This window comes from Dipodomys spectabilis, unplaced genomic scaffold (genome assembly GCF_019054845.1).
Source record: "Dipodomys spectabilis isolate Male_0828 unplaced genomic scaffold, ASM1905484v1 ptg000174l, whole genome shotgun sequence".
In the NCBI taxonomy this organism is placed as follows: Eukaryota; Metazoa; Chordata; class Mammalia; order Rodentia; family Heteromyidae; genus Dipodomys; species Dipodomys spectabilis.
The window spans coordinates 6,205,174-6,229,112 of record NW_024870851.1 but is presented as its reverse complement, the minus strand read 5'-3'; the positions used below and the strand labels follow the sequence as shown (position 1 = coordinate 6,229,112).

At 39.4% G+C, this 23,939-nt stretch overlaps 1 protein-coding gene across 1 annotated transcript in view; it reads right to left on the bottom strand.

Moving 5' to 3' along the window:
• Lrp2 (LDL receptor related protein 2) overlaps positions 1 to 23,939 on the bottom strand; it is a 193,303-nt gene that overhangs the window by 132,615 nt on the left and 36,749 nt on the right. Inside the window, exons 4-9 of the mRNA XM_042694053.1 lie at positions 23,665 to 23,781; positions 8,168 to 8,278; positions 7,839 to 7,952; positions 6,623 to 6,739; positions 4,065 to 4,217; positions 1,891 to 2,010 (exon numbers count right to left, since the gene is read on the bottom strand). Coding sequence (XP_042549987.1) covers positions 1,891 to 2,010; positions 4,065 to 4,217; positions 6,623 to 6,739; positions 7,839 to 7,952; positions 8,168 to 8,278; positions 23,665 to 23,781 — 732 coding nt within the window. The remainder of the gene's footprint in view (positions 1 to 1,890; positions 2,011 to 4,064; positions 4,218 to 6,622; positions 6,740 to 7,838; positions 7,953 to 8,167; positions 8,279 to 23,664; positions 23,782 to 23,939) is intronic.

Below are 23,939 nucleotides of genomic sequence, written 5' to 3'. Positions count from 1 at the left end.
AAGGAAATCTTCTCATGAGTACGTGTTGGTTTGAAGTGCATGAGATAGCAAACCAAAACAATAATTTAGCTAGTTAAACAAGTACAATTGGTTTCATAATATCATGTATTTCAAGAGTTCTCTTTACAGAAAAATACGGTTTTCTTTGAAACAAAGATGAAATAAATGTTAAGCCAGCTTCAAAACTCATCAAGCACTTTTGAAGGAGAGGGAAGGTCACAGGAAAACAATCTCAGTAGGTAGGGAGCAGGGGCCTCACATTCACAAAGGCTTCAAATATCGAGATGGGCACCAGTGGCTCATGTCTATAATCCTCGCTACTTAGGAGGCTGAGATCTGAGGATCACAGTTCAAAGCCAGCTTGGGCAGGAAACTCCTTGAGACTCTTATCTCCAATTAACTGCCAGAAAACCGCAAGTGTGCTATGGCTCAAGCAATAGAGCTCTCACTTTGAGCTGAAGAGATCAGAAACAGTGTCCAGACTGAGTTCAAGACCCATGACTGACAAAAAAATACGTATATATGGACTCATGAGCCTGTCTCTAAATAAGGTTGTCCATAGTAAAAGTCCCAGAAAGACACTGGGAAGACTAAAAGATGTTTTTTGTGAAGGCTAAACAAATACCCCATGTGCGTTGGGTCACAACAAACTAAAAGTGTTTTTATGAATTCTGAAACGATCATGTACACAATATATGGTATCATTTTCTATATTACACTCATTGTATTCATTAGTAGGCTATGTGTAAAATAACCTTGTTATATGTATGTGTAATATAACCTTTTCATTTAAGAAGTTACAAAACATTGAAGTTGGAAGTGGAGCTGCAGCTCAAGTGGTAGAATGCCAGCCTTGAGCAAAATAAAACACATGAAATCTTGAGGCCCTGATTTCAAGCCCCAGTACTGGTTAAAAAAAAAAAAAAAAAAATCAGAAATAAGAGCTAAGCATGATGGCACATGCACGTGTGTCAGCACTCAGGAAGCTAAGGCAGGAAGACAGAAAGCTAGAGGCAAGACTGGTTAAAACAAACAAAACAATAAAAGAAAACAAAAATCCAGGAGGAAGAAAAGGGAAAAGGAAATGAAAGCATTAAAGCTTATTGTTCATAGCCTAAGATTTGGTAATCCATGGTCATGCCTAATTTCCCCACTCTAATCATAGCAGCACGTAAAGCTGCAATCAGAACCAAAAATGTCCCAGTTGGAGAAACCATTCTTGTGATTCAGATAGCACAGATGTGGGGAAATCGTTGGTGAACTGGTGTCTGAGTGAGGGGTAGCCAGAGCTGGAAGCATCATAATTAAAAACAAAACTTGTTTGTCTTGAATGTGAGCTCCAGCAGAGGTGAAATTGATGAAATTAGCCATCAGCTGAGCATAGGCACTGACTTTGCCTAACCCTGCCAATCACCAGAGCAATCATCTGGTGATCTTCCACTCTATCAGGTAACAACTCTTTAGTTGCTGGATCTTATGGACATTTGTGCATCCTAGAAAACAGGCCAAGAAAGCAGGCCCAGGAGGGGCACTTGATGGACTTAGGGCAGCGGATATCTACCAACCATGTGGGTGAAAGTATTTCCTTACTTAATACAACATGGTACTGACCTTTCTTCCAAACACTACACAAAGAAACATAAAATACCACTCCCTTCATCAGGGAATGGACAGGTCCATGTAGCTCTAGTCAACCCCCTCGTATGAAACCACTCTTGAACTTCGTGTACCTCACACAAGCTCTTCAGAGTCCACACTTCCCACTTTGCAGGTTTTCTGTGAGAACTGAGCACTCTTTGATATATAGACCATCACCCCTATGGAGGTCAGAGGTCACAGAGCCTATCAGCACACTGTGATGATTCCCAGGAGCTCCCTCCTGTCACTTACCAAGACAGGTACGGCTGTCATTGTGGTTGATGATAGATGCTGGGGGACAAAAGCACGCTCCTCCACTTGGTGTCTTGTGGCATTGGTACTCACAGTTTAAAACAGAGCACATACTCATATCTAAACAGAAGGAGAGAGAAAAAAATCATTGTTAAGTGAACAGTTTCCAGAAAGAGCAGTTTATCTAACAGCTTCTTTTCCTGTAAGTAAAAGCCAAAACAAGCATGTGGTAGAAGAGGAAAAGTCTGTCACCATAAAAACCTTCCTGCAATATTGCCCAGTAAAAGCCTTGTCCATAAAGCATTACCAATGCTGTTAGGTGCAATTACAAAACCAACGCACATGCTATTTGTGGAAAAATCATATCCTAAGTCTATCATTGTGTCTAAGCATTAAAGGGGGCAAAGAATTCACAAGGCACTGACTGCAAATATGCTCTAAAAAAGTTAGAGCATGGCTATCTTCAAGTGGTGAGATTCTGTGTGGGTTTTTTTGTTGGTGTTTCCATTTTTATTTGCCTTCATTAATTTTTTAATCCTTTCAGCAATGACAATAAATCTGTTAATTTTAAAGCTTTTCAGCAGAGTTCCTACATAAGATGGAACATCTCAACATATTTAAATATTAGATTTTTTTCATGGAAAAATCCTTGGGGTTATTGTAGTGCCATAGATGCATTTGGACAATCTTGATTTAGAGAGTACACAGCCAATTAAATCAAGTCCATATATTGCATTCCCTAGAGGCCCATCAGCTGTCCAGAGTTGTTAATGGTGAGGGGAATATTCTACAGCCACAAAAAGAATAAAAGAAAAGAACTCCACACAGTTTCCCCACAAAATAAAACATACAACACTGGGCATGATCAATTCAATTTTACTATTAGAAAACAATTCAAAGCCAAAGCAAGGAGATATGACAAAGTAAACAGGTCTCAAGAAACAAAGGACTGCCACTCATTTTGTCATATCATTGCTTAATGACTCCATGTTCCTGACCACATATATGGTCTATGTATGTGCTCAATGGAGGGAAGCTAGGAGGAGGACACAGGATCAGTGGGAAATGGGAAAACATACAACAAAGGGGCCCATCAGCTGAAAATGAACTAAGCAACCCAAAGACAGCAATGGGAAGAGAGGAATGAGAGGGAAAAAGGGAAGAGCTTACAGTAAGCAAAAGGAAAGAATGTAAATATCACCTGATGTGGAAGATATAATTGTATTGTCAAAGCTCATAGAATTCACAAACTTTATAGACCATGATAATGACAATTTGTCTTGTGAAGGTTAAAATGTGTTTGTGACTATAACTAAGTATCACTATTCCACAATACTGTGAAATGTGTGAAATTTATGTGATCACCTAATCTCAATTAGAAAAAAAAAGAGAAAAGTGAGAGAAGGGATGGGTTAGGAGCAATGGATGACAATGTTGTCAGACACTTTGTACTCATATACTGTTTTGTAGAATGGGAACTTCTTTGTACAAGTACTTAAAGATAATAAAAAAAAATTTTAAATGAAAAGACACTGCTATAAAAAGAATTAAGCTACTATAGACCTGATCACTAGATGGAAAAGGCTTCCTAAGTCTAAAAATAAAGAACAAATATTTTATAGTTAAAAAACAAAGAAAAGTTACAGACTGTGGTAGACAATTTGCTCCAGGGAAGTTAGAATGAACTTGTGACTTTGAAATTATGTAATCATTTAATCACAATCAAAAAAAAAAGAACCTCGGGGAAGGGAGGGAGGGAGGGGATGGTAGGGGGAAAACAATGGAGGGGGTAACAATGTTCAAGAGGAAGTGTACTCATTACCTCACTCATGTAACTGTAACCCTCTGTATAGTAGCTTTACAATAAAATAAAATTTAAAAAAAAAAAAAAAAACAAAGAAAAGAATTCAAAGTACATACCCTGGAAATTAGGAGCTTCATGTGAGACACTAAAGACAGATAAGGCCTTTGTCTATTAATGATGAAACTAGAAATTAAATGTTCCAGACAGGGCTTAGAGTAGATTGCTTGCCTAGCATGTGCAAGTCCCTGGGATTAATCCCTAGCATTATAAAAATTTCATCATCATCACCATCATCATCACCATCAATAGTAATAATCATAATAATAAAATCTAAGTATTTTTGGAGTCACCAAAATTGTTCCACACTTACCACAATTTCTTCCACTAGTTATGTTGGTTTCATCTTCTCCTTCTGGACAATCTGAAACCCCATCACACACTTGAAAAATGGAGATGCATTTTCCAGACTTTGGACAAGCCCATTCTCTTGGGTAGCATGTGTGGTAGCGATGATGACTGCTTTCTGTGAAGGAACAAGAGATAGTTGCAGGCCACTGCAAGGAGGAGGAGGCTTTTCTGATTCATGGTTAAGAGAAGATTGGGTTGATAAAAGAAATCTTTATATCCTTCATACTTTGCAATACTCTGTAATTTACAATAAACACTCCATTCCTAACTCTACCATTAGCCTTTTACTGAGAGTCTAAGAAATGACAAAATGCAATTTTGCCTCTGGAGGAAATAGCCCCCATAGGCTACAAGAGTGAGAAGCAGATATGAGCCTGAATTATCAACAAACTAGATTCATAATCTGCTAAGAGAATATTCAGTTATTTATTCATAAAGTGTAGAACTAGGGCTGGCCATCAAGGTAACTCCACAATTCCTGAGCTTGAGGCTTTCTCATTTGATTTGTTTTGTATTCAGTGAAATGTTAATAGAAGGAAAACTATAACTCAAATGTAGGAAAAACAGTGCTGAAAACATGAAAACATAAACTCAGAACAAGCATCACCTTGATTATGTCCAGGATTAGAACAGCACAGGTAACGTGTTATATGGTATGGGTATTTGTAACTTCAAAATTGTGGGAGGGCTGGGCACCGGTGGCTCACACTTGTAACACTAGCTACTCAGGAGGCTGAGATCTGAGGATCACAGTTCAAAATCAGCCCAGGCAGAAAAGTCTGTAAGACTCTCATCTCCAGTTAACCAACAGAAAACTGGAAGTGGCACTATGGCTCAAGTGATAGACTGCTTGCCTTGGGCTGAAGAGCTAAGGGATAGCGCCCAGAGTTCAAGCTCCAACAACAAAAAAAGAAAAAAACCAGAACTCTGGAAGGTGTTGTTGATGACAGCAGCAGGGGAGGAGATGAATATCATTGGCAATTCCTTCTCAAATAACCCTTCACCCTATCCCTGGGCAGTGACATGTCCTGCACCCATCAATCCCTAGCTTCATGCCAAATATTTCCAGTTGGCCTCTCCATCACAGGGGATCTTGACCCATTTAGAGTTCAGAATTTGTAAAAATCAAAACAAAACTCTTACCACAGTTCAATCGCTTTTCAAGGTTGTAAAGTCTAAGACAAATCACATTTAAATCTGTTTTTCCCTCATTTCCCACCCTACTACTTTAACATATATAAAATGGGTTGTCTTGGGGCTGGGAAGGTGGCTCAGTGGTAGAGCGCTTGCCTTGCATGCCTGAGGCCCTGGGTTCGATTCCCCAGCACCACATAAGCAAAAAAAGAAAAAAGCCAGAAGTGGCGCTGTGGCTCAAGTGGTAGAGCACTAGCCTTGAGCTGAAGAGCTGAGGGACAGCGCCCAGGCCCAGAGTTCAGGCCCCACGACCGGACCCAAAAAAAAAAAAAAAAAAAATGGGTGGTCTTAAGGGGAACAGGTCAGAAGAGACAATTCAACAAAAAAGTATCAAGAAGTTGAAATATGGGCTGGGAGTATGGCCTAGTGTTAGAATGCTTGCGTAGCATGCATGAAGCCCTGGGTTCAATTCCTCAGTACCACATCATGCTAGCCTTAAGCAAAAGAAGCTCAGGGACAGTGCCCAGGCCCTAAGTTCAAGCTCCAGGACTGGAAAGAAAAAAAAGAAGAAGTTGAAATATGCCAGGCCACTGGTGGCTCATGCCTATAATCCTAGCTACTAAGGAGGCTGAGATCTGAGGATCACAGTTCAAAGCCAACTGGGGCAGGAAAGTCTATGAGACTTTATCATTGATTAACCACCAGAAAACCAGAAGTAGAGCTGTAGCTCAAGGCAGAGTCCCTTGAGCGAAAAAGCTCAGGGACAGTATCCACAGCCTGAGTTCAAGGCCCATAACCAACCAAAAAAAGGTGAAATATAGCTTAAACTGGAAGTAGAAATGTTACTGAGAGAAGCAGATGAATGGAAAAGGGAATGGGGAACAAATACAATCATGACACTGTGTGTGTGTGTGTGTGTGTGTGTGTGTGTGTGTGTGTGCACGCGCGCACACACATGTGGGGGGGTGGGTGTGAGAGAGAGAGAGAGAGAAACAGGAAGTGGAAATTTGGTATGACTTGAAGGGGAAGGGATAGGTAGGATGAGGGAGAATGATGGCAGAGGTGACTCTAATCAAGATGCTCTGGACACAGAAATAGACATGTTAAATTATAACCCTCTTGTACTATAATTTGATGATTTAAGAAGAAAGAAAAAAGAAAGAGGAGAAACTATTCTATTTTTCCTTAGTAATGGGAAGAAGGCTTTTTGATGCTATATCTGAGTTCCATCTTTTTAGGAAGGCTGAGAGCCATCACCCACTAAATCCCTACATGACTCCTCAAACCTGAGGTTTGCTTATAATACAAAAGATGTCTAATGAGGAACAGAAATAAAACTTCAAGAAAAATACATTTCTACAGGACTCTCACACCCCTACCCCTTACCACATCCATCTTCATCTGCATTATCTTGACAGTCATCATCTCCATCACAAACCCAGTTCTGATGAATGCACTGCCCACTGGGGCAAGTGAACTGATGGCCACCACAGGACTCGTACTCTGGAAGAAGACAACAGAGCAATCAGAGACATCATCCCTGGGAAAAATTCCAAGCACTCACTCACTGCCTACCCTGATCACCAAGCAGATTTCTGTTATCAATCACCCCCTTTAACATCTTGACAAAATGAAAAAAAAGAATTAAGGAAAAGAGAAAGGAGCTGGGCACCAGTTGTTCACACCTGTGATCCTAGTTATTCAGGAGGCTAAGATTTGAGGAGCAAGATTGAAAGCCAGCAGGAAAATGCATGAGATCTATATTTTTAAGCACCAAAAAAGCCAGAAGAGGAGCTATTTTTCAAGTGGTAGGGCTCTAGCCTTGAAGGAAAAAAGAAAGCTCAGGGACAGTGTCCAGGACCTGAGTTCAAGCCCCAACACCAGCACTAGAAATGGGGTTGGAGTAAAAGAGAATGGAAAAAAAGAAGATAGCAGCAGCTTGGGATCCAGGAAATTAACTCAGGTGCCAGTCTCTATTGCTCAACATTAAAAATGAAATAGTCTATAAAAAAGTCTGATAAAGTTATTAGAAATCTATTCCTGAAGTATGGGTAATTTAAAAGTCTTAGGATAAATACTACCTGTACCCTGTAGCTGAAGGAAAGTCAGCAAACCATCCAACAGCAACACCTCAACTCTGTACAGACCCTTAGAGAACACAGAGTCTTAGGCCCAACAATATTGCTAAGACTACCTGGCCCTATCTGATCTTTTGTTTGTTTGTTTTTATGCCAGTACTATGTCTTGAACTCAGGATGTAGTGTTCTCACTTGGTTTTTTCAATCAAGGATAGCACTCTACGACTTAACCCACACCTCCACTGCTGGCTTTTTGGTGACTAGTTGGAGATTCACAGACTTTTCTACCTAGGCTGGGTTCAAACTGAGATCCTCAGATTTCAGCCTCCTGAGTATCTGGGATGATAGGTGTGAGCCGCCAGCACCCAGCTCTATATAATGTTTTGATTCCATCTGCCATCAACTTTAGTGACTCAACTTTGGGGGAGGGGGAAGTAATTATACTGGTATAACAGTGAGAAAAACAGCAATAACAACAAAAAATATCCCTAACCACATGAGCCAGAAAAAGGAAACCACCATACCGCAGTTATGTTCATCAGTGCCGTCATCACAGTCAAGGTCATGATCGCAGATATAGGCTCGAGGGATACACTCTCCATTGCCACACTCAAACTCACTGTGTGTGCACATCCCAGCTGGAGCACAAAGTCAAGAAGGAAAAGGAAAGAAACATTTTACTTCCAGTCGAGCCATTTAATCTCATCTCTACCTTAAGTTTACAAGGTGACTCTTCTTAGGCAATGGTTTCCTGATAAATGTTTAACCAACAAATTCTCCAAGAACCAAGAGGGCCTCATGTCTCCAAAGGAGACATCGACATACCACTGCTCCTCCCGAGCACATGACTTACTGCAGTTGGCTTCATCCGAGGAGTCCCTGCAATCAATTTTCTGATCACACTTCTGACTTGTGTTATAGCAGGCTCCACTGGCACAAGTAAGCTGCTCACATGTTGGATATTCTATGTTGAGAAAGAATGGAAAAAGAAAACAAACCTTAAATTAAGACATTCTCCCAATATGTTGCCATAAGCCCTTGACAAAGAGGGTAAGACTCCTACGACCAAGATGCAGCATCTGGTCACTCCAAGTCCTCAACACGCTTGCCAGCATATTTCTCTAAAAAACAGTGTACTAAAATTGTAAAATTAAATTACAGTAAGGTAAAAACAAGGAAAAGGCTTCAGAATATGCTGAACATTTTTGGCCAAGAGAATAAAGGAAGCCAAAGAAAAACATCCAGAGCAGATTTCCTGCTTGGTGCTTCTAAAGCGCTTCTCCTTCGGAGTCCACTCAAATCAAAGTCTGTTTGTCTCTTTGATTTGTTTGTTTGTTTGTTTCCTTTAAGAAGTATTCAAATGTTTTTTTTTCTTTCATGCAATTGTTTCTAACACATTTATAAGATGATTTCTTTGTTGCTTTGTATGTCCTCCCCCATGGTATAACCCCTGCTTTCACTGTATTTGATGTTGGTATAATTTGTGGAGGGGAAGGAAAAAAACAAATTGTTTAACTAGGGATACAGGTGAACCCATTGCAACAATGAGATGTACAAGTCATTATGTCGAAAAACAAACTTTACAACTTTGGGGGGGAGAGGATCAGGTAGGGGAGCGGGGGAGGTGGGTATGGGAAGGGATGGGAAGGGGAAACAAAGGAGGAGCCAACAATGCTTGATAAGAAATGTACTTATTTACTCATTATCTTGCCCATGTAATTGTAACTCCTCTGTACAGTAGTTTCACAATAAAAAAAAAAAAAAAAGAATAGCAAACTTGCTGGGTGCCAGTAGCTCACACTTGTAATCACAGAGGTCTGAGAATCATGGTTCAAAGCCAGACTGGACAGGAAGTCTATGAGACTCTTATCTCCAATCAACCACCAAAAAGCTATAAGTGGAGCTGTGGCTTAAGTAGAGGAGCACCGGCCTTGAGCAAAGAAGCTCAAGTTCAGTGCTTATGTCCTGAGTTTGAGCCCCAGGACAGGCACCAAATAAAAACATTTAAACAACAACAACAAAAAGAATAGCAAACAAATAGAATCAAACATAAACGAAATGGAAGATATTTTTAAGTGCTGACTAAAATATTGCATTTTTCTGAACTTTATTTTATAATAGTTCCAAAGAAGCTAGTGCTCAATATCATCGCTAGCATGGAAAAGCTCAGCTTTGCCAAAGTTCTTTTATACTGGTTACTCCACTGTTTATTAATTCTGCCTTCAAGAGGATGCAAAAAACCAGGTGAGGCCAACAAGCAATTCCCTACCCCCATACAGCTCCTGGAATCAGTATGGTAACTAGCCTTTCAAGAACAGCAGCAAGCAGAGAAAAAAAAATCTTAGAAAATGCAGCTCTCTGCCTTAGATAAGCTAGCTGTCAAGGGGAAATTTACAGGGGCTAAGATTGTGGCTACCACAGAGGTGGTTGTTCTAACCAGGAGGGATCTGGGTAAGTTATGAGTTGTGCTGGACAGAGCTCTTGCCTTCTTCAGCAATAAATCAGCATCCACTGACTCAAGTAAAAGTTTACTGACAGCTCCTTCCTTCAAAAAGACACAGGAGAGGTAGGGGTGAGAATGTTGAAAGGGGTGACATTAATCAAGATGCATTGTATTCATAAATTGCTGTGTTAAATAGTAACTCTTTTGTACAATTACTTAAAGATAATTGTGTGTGTGTGTGTGTGTGTGTGTGTGTGTGTGTGTGCATACAAAATAGGGATTAAAAAAAAAAAAAAAAAACACCAAGACCAGCTTGCTGTCATCAGGGAGGTATTATATGGTCACCCTGGACTTCTTGTCTCTATCCACAATGATTATGATTCTCTCTCCATCAGTAGAGGACCCCCTCAACTCCTGTATCCCCAGAGGTGCAAAGCCATAGGAAACACTATACTGAAATCTTCACTAAACACTGAAACTGTTTGGAAATCAAATGTTTTCCCCCCTTTGGAGATCCACACAGAGGGATCCATTCTAATTGCTCACTCTGAGAAAAGGAAGAAATGAATAGCCCCACCACTTCCTCTGCTAAAGCCATTAAGGAGTTTCGATGTAATCCAGGGGTGGGGGCAAGTGGGGGGGAGTCACCATCCTATGAGCTTCCCATTGGGAGAAAGCTAAAATAATCTTGTTCAGGGGGCCTAGTTGCTTGGCGATCCTGGGTTTAACTATATAACTAGATAGACCAAATCTACTATGTGGGTCAATGTCCTGCAGGATTATAAGCGTGAGGAAAATGAAACATGACAGGAAACTATGCAAAAGGACATGAAGGAGACTATTCGCTCCAAGGAGAAGATTGACAAGCACCTAGTAACTCAGGCTGCAACCTTTCATCTTTATCGGCCACAAAAATGTGAGACACCAGTCCACATACCATTCCTTGCTTCTACTTAATATCTTCCAGTTCTAAACTTGCTTGTTCCTGCCAAAAGGAGAGCTGCCTCCAAATATACAAAGATTGGTGTTTGAAGATTTGGAAAATGTGATCTCTGCTAATAATTCATGGTAGTGGTAAGTTTCACACAATAGTCCTGTTTATTTAATCAAGGAGGAAAACAGAGGAATGTAGTTTGAGGTCCCAGTAAACCAACCAGAATGGAAATCATTTACAGCTAAGTAAGATACTAATAGAGGACACTATTCTTTATTATCTTGCCATACATACTGTAAGTATGTTCTTTTCTCACAATGATAAAAATGGATAAAAGAAAGCAAACAGTATAAAAAGAAAGCATCTTAATCATAGACTAAGAAACTGAAGCCCAAGATTGCACAGAAAACAAAGTTACTGATAGACAAAAGCAGCCCAGATACCAGGAGCTTTTCAAAGTCCAAGAGTCATCTTCAATCAAGTTTCTTAATCTGGCTCTCAGAAAGGTTCATCCAGTCAATGCCATGATTTCCCAGAAAAAGTTTGGCTGCCATCCCTTAGTTAACACTAATACCCATTGCTAACAAAGCAATCAATAAGAAATCAATAATATATTGAAAAGTATACATCACAATAATGTCAGAATGTTCAATATGCATGAGTATCTTCCATCTTTATAACTACCTCATGAGGCAAACACTATGATTATTTCTGTCATATAGTTGAAGAGCCTGGGGCACCAACAGGTTAAGGAATTTGAAAAAACTGGGCTAAAGGACTGTGAAGTGAAGAGATAAAGTTCAAATTCAAGCAATCTAGCTCCACACCTCATTCCTAACCACCTTAAAAACTCACATGACCCTCAGAATTCTTCGAGGCTCCTTCTAAGGGAAGGAAGGAGGAAGAAGCAAAAAATTGTCAAAGAAAGAGTAGTATTAAGTGAAATGGAGACGGAAAACACTGCAGAAAAAATATGAAAAGGGGGAAAGCTGCTTTCTTTCATCCAGTCAGCGTCTTCTGCACTCTGGGAAGCCTACAGCGGTGAGGCCAACTCCAGAAGAAGGCAACTCTCTAGATTTCTGAACCATATGGTGCATTCTACAAAAGATGTCAATCTGAAACAATTTAGGTAGTCCAGAAGAAACTCTGTTAGGAATCCCAACTTTCAAAAGAGGGACCAAGACAAACAAGAGAGTCAATAAAACAGGCCATAAAGTAGCAGCTTGCCACTCCCCAGCCCAACTCCAACCACCTCAATTTAAGCCCCAGAAAGAACCAACACCCAGGGAGCAGAGTGATACACACAAAAGAACAATAAAGGAATGTTCTTGTATCTTTCTAAATACAATTTGAAATGACCTTCAATAAAAGGTATATATGATGAGGTTTATAAAATGAAAATATGTAATCTGCACCTTGCAAAGAGAAAGAAAGCATAATCACCCCATAGACTAGAAGAATTGAACGAAGGTCAAATTTGTTCTGAGCCACTTTCAGGAAGCCAAGACCAAAGGGGAAACACAATGTGTTATCTAGTCCTCCTTATCCTTTTATACAGGTCCCTTTGTAAGATCTGAGTGTTAAGCCCCAAATTCCTATCTGGATTCTATCTGCAGAGGCTAGATCTTAGATAGACTGTAACCTAAAGCACTGCTCCTAAGGTCTTGGATTTAGAATCCCTCCTTCTTTCCATGTACAGAGCTACAACCAATAAGTAAACAGTAGATTGAGACTGGTATAGTTCCAAATTAAAGCAACAACCAAAAAAGAAAATTAAAACTTAAAAAGCCAATATAAATTTTCTGACACAGGGGTAAACAAGAAACAAGATGGAAAAATGATGTATCAAATGCACCAGAGGAATAAATGTTTATAATACACACCATATTTAATATCACTGGTTAGCTGTAGAAGGTGTTATGGGAGCTTCATGCTGTCACTTGAGGGAATGATACAAATACCTTGGTCCCAGTCCTATCTCCCAAGTTGTTTGGGAAGAATAAAGAGGCAAGTCTTGTAAAAAGAGACAGGAGAACCAGCTGTATCCCAGATGATAAAATTGGCCTCCTTCCAATAACTAGAAATAGTGTGACAAGACCCTTTGCTGGAAATTTGCACATAAACACTTTACTACTAAATGTTGCTAAGAACCAGACAGTGACAGTGTTGCCTTCTTCTCAGTTAATACAGTATTCTATTCAATGTTTGTTATTCAAATCTGACTTCCTAGATATGTGCTAAGAGATATGCCAAAGCCAAGAATGGTGGTACATTCCTGTAATCCAGTACTCTAGAGGTTGAGGTGACTGCATCAGCAGTTAGAGTCTAGAATTTGATCAAAATATGTTATATTTGTATATGTGTGTAAATATCATAATGACACTGTTTCATATAATTTATGCTGTTAAAAAAAATTGCCTTTAAGAATGAGCTGGAGGGGCTGGGAAGGTAGCTCAGTGGTAGAGCGCTTGCCTTGCATGCATGAGGCCCTGGGTTCGATTCCTCAGCACCACATAAGCAAAAAAGAAAAAAGCTGGAAGTGGCGCTGTGGCTCAAGTGGTAGAGCGCTAGCCTTGAGCTGAAGAGCTGAGGGACAGCGCCCAGGCCCAGAATTCAGGCCCCATGACCGGATCCAAAAAAAAGAATGAGCTGGAGCCAGATGCTAATGGCTCATGTCCGTAATCCTAACTACTCAAGAGGCTGAGATCTGAGGATCATGGTTCAAAGACAGCCCTGCCAGGAAATTTCCTGAAACTCTTATCTCCAATTAACCATCAGAACACTAGAAGTAGAGGCTGTGGCTCAATGCAGTATAGCTCTAGCCTTGAACAAAAAGAGCTCAGGGATAACCCATGCTGGGAGTTTAAGCTTCACAACCAAAAAGCAAAACAAAATTTAAAAAATAAACAAAAAAGCCAAAGAGTTGAAGTCTAGCCTATACTGCATAATGAGTTTAATGCCAGCCTATGCTATATGGCAAGATCTTGTCTCAAGGCTGGGAATATGGCTTAGTGTTAGAGTGCTTGCCTAGCATGCATGAAGCCCTGGGCTCAATTCCTCAGTACCACATAAAGAGAAAAGGCCAGAAGTAGCACTGTTGCTCAAGTGGTAGAATGCGAGCCTTGAGCCAAAGAACCTCAGGGACACTGCTTAGGCCCTGAGTTCAAGCCCCAGGACTGGCCCCAGGGGGGTGAGGAGAGAAAAAGAGAAAAAAATTACAAGTGAAATAGAATTTCCTATAGACTTAAAAATCATTCCCAAAAAATAAAAAGCTATTTCACACAAGTGTGTGAGGTTCTAGAGATAAAGAAATATAATTCATGGAATAAAAATTCTGTAGTTATGGAACTTTTATCTTTTGTTAACGGAGATGGAATAGCGGAGACTAAAATAAATATTACATGAGGGGAAAACATTACTGAAATAAATCAGGGTAAAATGATGAAAAGCAATGGAGTGGGGGTTAGCTCTCCAGTATGGTGCTATTTGAACAAGAACCATTAGGTATAGCAAAATGGCAGTCATTGGTGACACTGACAAGAATGTTCACAGGAAGCTGGTGAAAATAAAGGACTGTTGTCTGAAAGAAAAGACAAGGCAGGCACAGTAGTATACACCTATAATCCCAGATACTCCAGAGGCTGAAACAGGAGGATCACAAATTCAAACGCAGCCTGAGAAATTTAGTGAGACCCCATCCTTTCATCTCAAATAAAAAGAAACAAGAAAAAAAAGGGGATATGGGTGAGGAGAGTAAATGGAGACAGTTGTTAAGGGAGATTTTATATATCTGTATTGTGAATCAGGAAAGAAATAGGGCAGAAGCTGAGAGTGATCTTCCAAACGTTTGAAAGACAGAAGCTATTTATAAAGTGCTTATATGACAAAGACTAAACAAAAGAGATTTTTTTCCCCCTCTCTTGGTGCCAGGTTTTGGGGCTCCACTGTGGGAGCACTAAACTACATGCAGCCGGCTCACAGGATCAAGGCTCTTTGGGCAGCGCAAGTGTGGAATCGAGTTTAAAAAGCAATGTGTTCTCCACGAGTCTCCCACAGTGCACACAGTGACTTCAGCCACCTTCCGGACCCTTCTTCCAATGGTGCCCCCCGTTGGGGTTGCCACAGTGAGATATATAAAGGAAAATGTTTAAATTCTAAAGAACAGAAAGTCAGTAGAAATGAAACTCCAGGGACAAAGCAGCCTCAGTAGCAGGCAGACCAAACACTGCTGATTACCAGCAAGAAAGCCTCCATTGTGGCAGGATTTTACCCTTTCTCTGGCATTCCTGGAGTAACAAAGGCCCGTGGCAAGGCATTGGCAAGGCAAGGATAATTAGCGATCATTTTGCCCACCCCAAAACCATTCTCATCCCCACTCAATCAAACATCATCTTTTTACTTCACTGAAGAAGAAACAAAAAAAAAAAAAAAAAACAGAACTGGACTATTTTTGAGCAACTGAAAGTCACTTGGATATATTAATTGAATGGCCCATAATTGCTGCATTGTTCCGATGTTTATCTTAGACTCTGCATGACTGGATTTTCCTTGATGCTAAATCCCATTAGAAGTAAAATGGCCTGCCCTTTTGAATCTCTGTTCCTTTAAATAAATTTAAAAAAACAAAAATCAACTTAGTTGACAAGATGTTTACAGATGTTTCTGATGACCAGATTAATGGGTGAAATAGCACAGGGGGAGAAAATGAGCTTAAATTTGTGGCACAACTTTTAATGTATATATTCATTCCAAAATACTTCTAACGTTCTTTAAGTATATGAGAACAAAGCAGGCAAAAAGGTCAGACATAAGAATCTCTCAACTGATTTATTCTTAATTAACTTAGGCTTTTTTTTTTCTTTTAAACAAGATCTCCATAAATTGACAAACTAGCCTCTTAACCCAGGCTTCCCAAGAGTTGAGATTACAGGAGTGAGCCACCACACCCACTTCCCAAATTTATTTCGAAGATAATTTTCTTCTTGGGACCTTCCCTACTATCACAACCATTCATTCTCTTACCACCTCCCTGAGAAGACTCACACACCATTCTTTGTTCTGGAAAGGAATTCCTGGAACCGACACAAGGTGCTCTGTCTTGGAGCTCAATGTTCTGATTTTAGAAGCTTGAGAGAGTAGGGACCATAAACCTAGGGATCTGGTCTGACAGGCAACGTTACAAATTACAGGGTCAAGCTTCATAATCCCTTCAAATACTGAGGAGAGGAGGGAGAGAGTTCTCTGGAGCTTCTCCAATATCTGTTACTATCTGTACTTAGTTTCTAGGTACATGATGTATTAGTGTTCATTTCTGCAGCAAATTTCTAAGAAACAGAGAATCAAAAGTTATATTCAAAGCTGATTCTAAGTTCGCCCACACATAATGATTATTCCTGTATACCAAAATTGTAATAACAACTGAGTGAAGTATCATAGTTTCTGGTCATGTCTCAGCTAACCCTTGATCATCAAAAATTATCTTTGAAATGAATTTGAAGCTGGGGGTAGTGGCTCACATCTGTCTTCCCAGCACTCTGTACCAGCCGCTATGTCGAAAGTGAGAGTTAAATAGCTAAGTAGTACTATGACAAAGTAGATCTCAACAATGACCATTGATGGCCACTAACAGCACAGAGAAGATGGCCAGGCAGAGAATGCATCCTGAAGGAGGCACACACCCTAATACATAAAGTTTCATTGCCTTCATGAACACCCCTCAATGATATCCAAGCATCTACCCACCCTCTAGATTACTCTCACCCTCAACAGAAGCAGAAAGAGAGTGATTTTACTCCCAGGACAGTTGACAATGTTTTGAAGACATTTTGGGTTGTCTGAGCTGAGATGTGTTACTGACTTTTGGTGTATAAATGGTACCCCACTATGTGTAAGACAGCCCTGCAGAGTAAGAATTATCTAGTCCCAAATGTCATTAGTGACAAAGGTGAAAACCCCTGCTTTAGATCTAACTAACTTCTAGGAAATACAAGGGAGAAGAACGTGTTAATATCAGAAGAGGGCTGGGAAGGTGGCTCAGTGGTAGAGTGCTTGCCTTGCATGCATGAGGCCCTGGGTTCGATTCCTCAGCGCCACATTAAGCAAAAAAGAAAAAAGCCGGAAGTGGCGCTGTGGCTCAAGTGGTAGAGCGCTAGCCTTGAGCTGAAGAGCTGAGGGACAGCGCCCAGGACCAGAGTTCAGGCACCACGACTGGATCCAAAAAAAAAAAAAGAGTATCAGAAGATGCCACAAGCAAAACCCTTACTGTGGGAAACTATAAAACCAGTGAGCTGGCTGAGTGCTAGTGTCTCACACCTATAATCTCAGCTACTTAAAAGGCTGCGATCTGAGGATCTTGGTTAGAAGCCAGAGGAGGCAGACAAATCCAAGACTCCCTGATCTCTAATTAATCAGGAAAAAAGCTAAAAGTAAAAATTCAGCTCAAGTGGTAGAGTGCCAGCTATACGCAAAAAGCAAAAGCTTGAGGTCCGAGTTCAAGCCCCAATACATGCACACACACAAATACACAAGCGATCTTGTTTTTTTCCACCAAATAAATTGCAAAAGGCAAAGAACTGAACTGAAAGAAAGATCAAAATCTACAAATTAAAAGTCCTATGGGCTATATTTACCAATTCCAACAGAAAGGTTTTGTTTAGATTTTTAATTAAATAATCAGGTTGCCAAAGTAGTAGCAAGACACTTGAGAAATTTTTAGAAGCTGGTTAGATTTTTCACCATCGAGTAGCAAAAAGCTTGGAACAGCTTTAAACTGAGGAGAGTGGCAGCTAAGCACATGAGCGCGAATGAATAGAGATGAATGGAGGGAGAGCTCAGTTGTAATAGTCAATGTAGACATGTGAAGATAGAACTGGGAATCTTGAAGAGACAAATGGGGATGGAATAGATGAGCAGGGTGAGGGAGAATGATAGAGAGGGTAACTGATCAAGATGCATGGCACACCTAAACGGATAGGTTAAACTACAGCCTCTGTACAACTATTGGAAGACAGTAATAATAAAAAGAGAAAAAAACAGTACTGAAAAAAAAACTAAGTGAAGCTGTAATGTGCTATAGCCTTGACAAATAAATATTTTTATAACCTCAGGGTAGGAGAAGAGTTTTCAGATACACTTACGTACTATTTGGGAATATTATACTCTAAAGGGTTTGCTGTTTATGTGAAATTCAAATACAACTGTGCACCTAACATTTTGTGTGTGTGTGTGCACGGATGGGGGAGGGGTCTTGAACTCAGAGCCTCAATCTCTTGCTTAGCTTTTTCCACTCAGGGCCGGTGCTTGACAACTTAAGCCATACCTCTACTTCCTGCTTTTTGCTGGTTACTTGGAGATAAGAGTCTCATGGATTTTTCTGCCCAGACTAGCTTTGAACCACAATCCTGATCTCAACCCCCTGAGTAGATAAGATTACGGACATGTGAGCTACCAGCTCCCAGCTTGCCCTTCCCCTCCACCCCAGGATCAGGACTTGAACTCTGGATCTGACATTTTCCACTCACAGGCTGATGTCCGTCACCTGAGCCATGTCTCCAGCCCTAACCTTACATTTTAACTTAATAAGTCTAACAACTATGAAGAACAATTTTTCTAAATAAATGACCAATCAATAACATTGACAATCAAATGCAAACCCAAAACAATGGCCAAAAAAATCTGATTTGGATATATAATTCTTTTAAAGAATAGAATTTAATTTTAGGCATGATGTTATGATATTGTAGTTATGCTTTGGTCCTTACATTCTAGGGAAAATATTAAAATATTTTTTAATTTTATTTTATTGAAAAGATGCTATACAGAAGGGTTACAGTTACATAAGGTAATGAGTACATTTCAAGCATTGTTATCCTTTCCTTTTTTTTTCTCCTACTCTCCCTTTCCTCCCCCACCTTCCCACTCCTCACCACCCCCCCCAAAGCTGTAAAGTTCATTTCCAACATAGTGTCTTATGAGTATCATTGTTGCAATGGGTCATCCTATTTTAGCATCCTGTTTTAGCATTTTGTTATTCCCTTTCCCCTCCCCAAACTAGACAAACGTATATACAAGATGCAGGGTACCAAAATCAAATACAGTGACAACAGGGATACACCATAGAAGGAAGAACATACAAAAAAAATCACAATATCAACAAAGAATAACCTCTTGTATCTACATGTTGGGGTTCATTTTGCTTAGCATCATCTTATATGGTCATATGTACATAGATTTGGGGTTTTTCTGCTCATCTGATAAGATTATCCTAGACATATACTAACCATTGTAAATGAGAGAAACCATGGGACCTATATTTCTTTGAGTCTGGCTTATTTCACTTAATAGGATTTTTGTCAAGTCTTTCCATTTCCTAACAAATGGGGTGATGTCATTCTTTCTGATGGAAGCATAGAATTCCATCATACAGAAATACATATATATGTGTGTGTGTATATATATATATATATATATATATATATATATATATATACATTTTCTTGATCATTTATCTACTGAGGGGCATCTGGGTTGGTTACATACCTTAGCTATGGTGAATAATGCTATGATAAACTTATGCTGGTAGTTTTAGTATCTTGTTTGTGATCATTGGGGGTAAATGCCCAGAAGTGGGATTGCTGGGTCATAAACTATTAAAATATTTTCAGATAAAATTATTTTTGAGAATTATTTCAAAATAATGGAGAAGAATAAATAGACTTAGGTAAATGAGATCATAAAATATCAACTTCTCTTATATAGGTTAAAAACTTTCCATAATAAAAATTAAGCCATAATTTTTAAAGCAATAAAGCACTTAAATAAACTTTAGGCAAAAAATACTTAATAAACTTCCATGGGTAAAGAAAAATACTGTCAGGTATGGTAGCTCACGTCTGTAATCTCAGCACTCCAAAGGGTCAGGAATTTGAGCCCAGCCTGTGAGAGGCTGATGGCGGGGGAGGGGAAGGAGGACTTGTTTCAAAAAAAGAAAATAAATAAATACTAAAGTATATATCTGGAGGGCAGGTAATTTAAATCTAGGTTAAAATTCTGGCTCCTAATCTATTTTAGAAGAAAGGTATCATGTCCCTCAGGACTGCTTTTTTTTTAATTGGTGATTAATCTCTATAAAGTAGGGTGTCTATTACACTATTCATAGTGCTCATGTGGAAAGTGAATAAGAGCATGGTTGGGGCTGGGTGAGTAAAAGTTCCCTTTCCTGGGTTTTACAAGTGCTATGGACAAAGAGAGGAAACAAAATAGGGTCAGCCTGTCCCCTTCCTATTGTCGCTTTCTAAGAACTTTGGCCATTCATGTCTTTTCCTTAATCTTTTTCTTTTCTTTTTTTCTTTTTCAGAGAATGGGACTTGAATTCAGTACCTCATTCTATCACCCTTGGCTAGTACTCTACCAACTGAGCCACACTTCCAGCCCCCATTCATATCCTTGTACATATCTGGCTATGACCAGATCTAAGCCCTAACAAGGAAATCTGAAGAGCTGTTTTCTCAATTTCCTCTGATTTATGAGCATTCCACAATACTCATCCAAAATAAAACATAGCAACAAATAAATATGGCTGAGGGAAACAGTGAAAAATAATTCATTGCAAATGGAGTGTGACTCAAGTGGTATCTAGCAGGGATGAGGAAGGTCCTGAGTTCAAACCTCAATCAATCCGTCAATAATCAACAATAAATAGAAAACTTCATTGTAAAGTCTCTGACATGTGTGAAATTCATTTTGGGGCCTCAATAAACCCAAAAGTTTGCAAAACTTGATCATTTTAAAAACAATGAGCTATAAATCTGGCTCCTTTCCTTAAGGAATCCTGATTTCACCACTTACTTATACCAAAAGTAAAAAATTCAATAAAAATTTTTATTAAAGATTCTTACTCAGATTTTTTTTTTTATAAAGCTCAGTTGCTTCCTATCATTCTCTTTTATCATGGCTACTGTAGGCTCTTATCCTGCCAGATGTGTTCCAGAAGATCCACTGGCTAAATCAGAAGGCATGGTACTAGCAGCTTTAGACTTGGCTGCAGAGAGCTTAAATGGAAGAGTTCCAAGTAGTGCATTTCAGCTGCCTTTCATTCCCCAACCTTCTGTTCCACTGCATTTGCAATAAAACATTCGTTTTTATCCACTTGTAAGTAAGGGATAAAGACACAGCCTGTTGGCTGGTGGCACAAGCCTCTAGTGCTCTGTTAAACTGGCACCCGGTATAGGTCTTTCCCCTTCTGTAAATAAAATCCTTCATGATGAACAGTTTAGGATCAAAAGACATTCTGTGTCCTGGCTCTGCCATACAATCCTGAACAAGCCAGTCTACAGCCGTTGAATTCTTTCTCCCTTCCTTTTTTCTTCCTTCCTTCCTTTCCTTCTTGTGCCACTCCTGGGGCTTGAACTCAGAGTTTGGGCACTATTCCTGAGCTTTTTTGCCCAAGGCTAGTACTCTACCACTTATGCCACATCTCCATTTCTGGCTTTTTTAATAGTTAATTGGAGATGTCTCATGGACATCATAGAGAAAGTCTCATGAACTTTCCTGCCCAGGCTGGCTTCAAACTACAATCCTCAGATCTCAACCTCCTAAGTAGCTAGTGTTACAGTCATGAGCCACTGGTGCCGGGCTTAGTTTCTGCATTTATAAGAGAGTATAATAGTGCCTCTCCCATTATTCTCATACAGCACTCTAATAAAGATAAGGGGAATTTATATGATGGTCTGAAATTACAAAATGATATAAAACATATCATTTATCACCACTGTTAATCCAAATTATTTTCTTCATTTCAATGACACATGTAGTCTCTAGACACATACTGCCTTCTCTACAATTGCCAGTGTTGTCTATGAATGCTCTCTCACCATATCTCTTTCAAAAGAGAGCATGTATGATGGAAATCATCCCAGAATATAACTATACCAAGAACTCTTTTATGGGAAATGGAAAGACAAATAGCCTATACTTGCTCTCAAAGAATAAATCAATGAATGAATGAATAAGTAAATGAATAAAATACCATGCAAAGGGGAAAGACTAGAGAAGTTTTTGTCTTTCAATTGCAAAAGTATAGGGTGGGGTATGGCTCAGTGAATGAACATTTGCCTACCATACTGGATCCCCAGTATTCCAGAAAAAAATTCAATAAAATACAAATGTACAAGCAATGGTAATGGTATGGCTGCAGCATGAATCTGAATCCATGTAGGCACATGCTTTTGCTTTTTACAATGCAAACTTTCCTTCCATTAACAATACAGAATAGGAGCCAGGTGCCAGGGGCTCATGCCTAGTATGCAGGAAGCTGAGACCTGAAGATTGTAGTTCAAAGCAATCCTAAGCAGTAAAGCTATTTCCAACTGATAGGCCAAAACTGCCAGAATCGAGACATAGCTCAAGTGGTAGAGCACCAGCCTTGAGTGGCAAAAGTCATGAAAGGGTTGTGGTCTTGAGTTCTAGTTCCAGTACCAGCTCCCCACCCAAGAAAACTGCAGAATGGGTCAGCTCCCAACCTGAAACATTTCATTAAAATTATACAAGGTGGTGCATTCATGAAGAGGAATAAAATATATCATTTGGACCAAAGGGGAGAATTTTATTTTATTTTATTTTATTGTGAAAATACTGTACAGAGGGGTTACAATTACATGGGCAAGATAATGAGTACATTTCTTATCAAGCATTGTAGCTTCCTCCCCAAAGGGGAGAATTTAAGGACAGCCCAAAGAACTAAAATGAAATCAAAATTATCAAACAAAGAGGTTGTATCCCATAATAATAGGCTAAGACTATAATCTAAAATCAGTTGGAGGAACAAATTCTGTTCACCAGTTATTGGAATACTACAAAAACTCCTTGATATTTAAAGCATAAACAACAGCAAAGGAAAAACAAATCTTTGGAAATGTGGTTTTAAGCCAAAAGAAATGTCAGGGAAAAATACCTATGGAAATTGCAAATAAATCCATAAATGATAGCCTTTCAAGGGAAACTGAGTTATTTCCGAGATTAAAGACAGAATTAGAAAAACTACTAGACTGAGAAGTAGGCTAGTTTCTGTGTTCTATTAGGTTTACATAAGCCTTGAGAGATAGGTTCCTCCTTACTAACGTGTTAGTTTATAATGCACCATAATTCCACATTTTTATTAGTTATATTTATATATTATACAGACAGTCTGATGTATATTTTTTTTAATACTGGTCTTGGGGCCTAGACGCTATCCCTGAGCTTCTTTTTGCTCAAGGATAGTGCTCTACTACTTGAGCCACAGCACCACTTCCAGCTACTTCTGAAAGTTTATTGGAGATAAGAGTCTCGCAGTTTCCTGCCCAGGCTGGCTTCAAACCATGATCCTCAGATCTCAGCCTCCTGAGTAGCTAGGATTACAGGCATCCATCTTGTATGTATTATTTTGTGGCAATCGCTTAGAAAGCTAGTTACCTTTTTTTGTTTTTGTTTATTGGCAGTGCTGTAAATTGAACCCAAAGTCTTAAGCCTGTTAGGCAAATGTTCTACCATCATGCTATATCTTCAGTCCAGGAAAGCCACTTTCAAAATGTAACATTTTCCAAAAGTAATCTGAACCCACAAGAATAAGAATTATGAGGATTTTTTACCTAGAAACTTCCCATAGCAATGTAATGAAAATTAACATCAGCCAAACTAAATCCTGTAGTCCATATATTCAATGACCTTTGTTTGGGGAATTCTCTATTAATGTGAACAATTTCTTACTTCAAATTTGATGTTCTGTAAGTCAGAACAAACTTAGAATGTCTGGTTAAAAATAGACCCCTATCAGAACATCACCGCTAATCCACAAAAGAATCTGCCAAGAGATTTCAACAACAAGGGGCATATTGTAAGCATTTTTGTCCATCAACAAATCTAACAAATTGATTAAAATGCCAAAGGACAAGGGTGAAATTAAATAAGAGCACAAGGACAGAGAGGAGGGACTCACGGCAGTCTTTCTCATCTGATCCGTCGGAGCAGTCTCTCACATGGTCACATCTATACTCTCTCGGGATACACTGACCATTGGAGCATGTCAGCTGATGACTTGAACAGGTTACCCCAGCTGTGAGGGGAGGAAGAAAAAACAGCACTTAGTTTATAATTGCTGCCTGACACAGACTAATCTATTGATGATTACCAAGTATGAACGAAGATGTGGAAAGCAAAGGTGAACAGAGCATATATTGAACATAAAGTTCATGGCGTTAGATGCAGCAACCA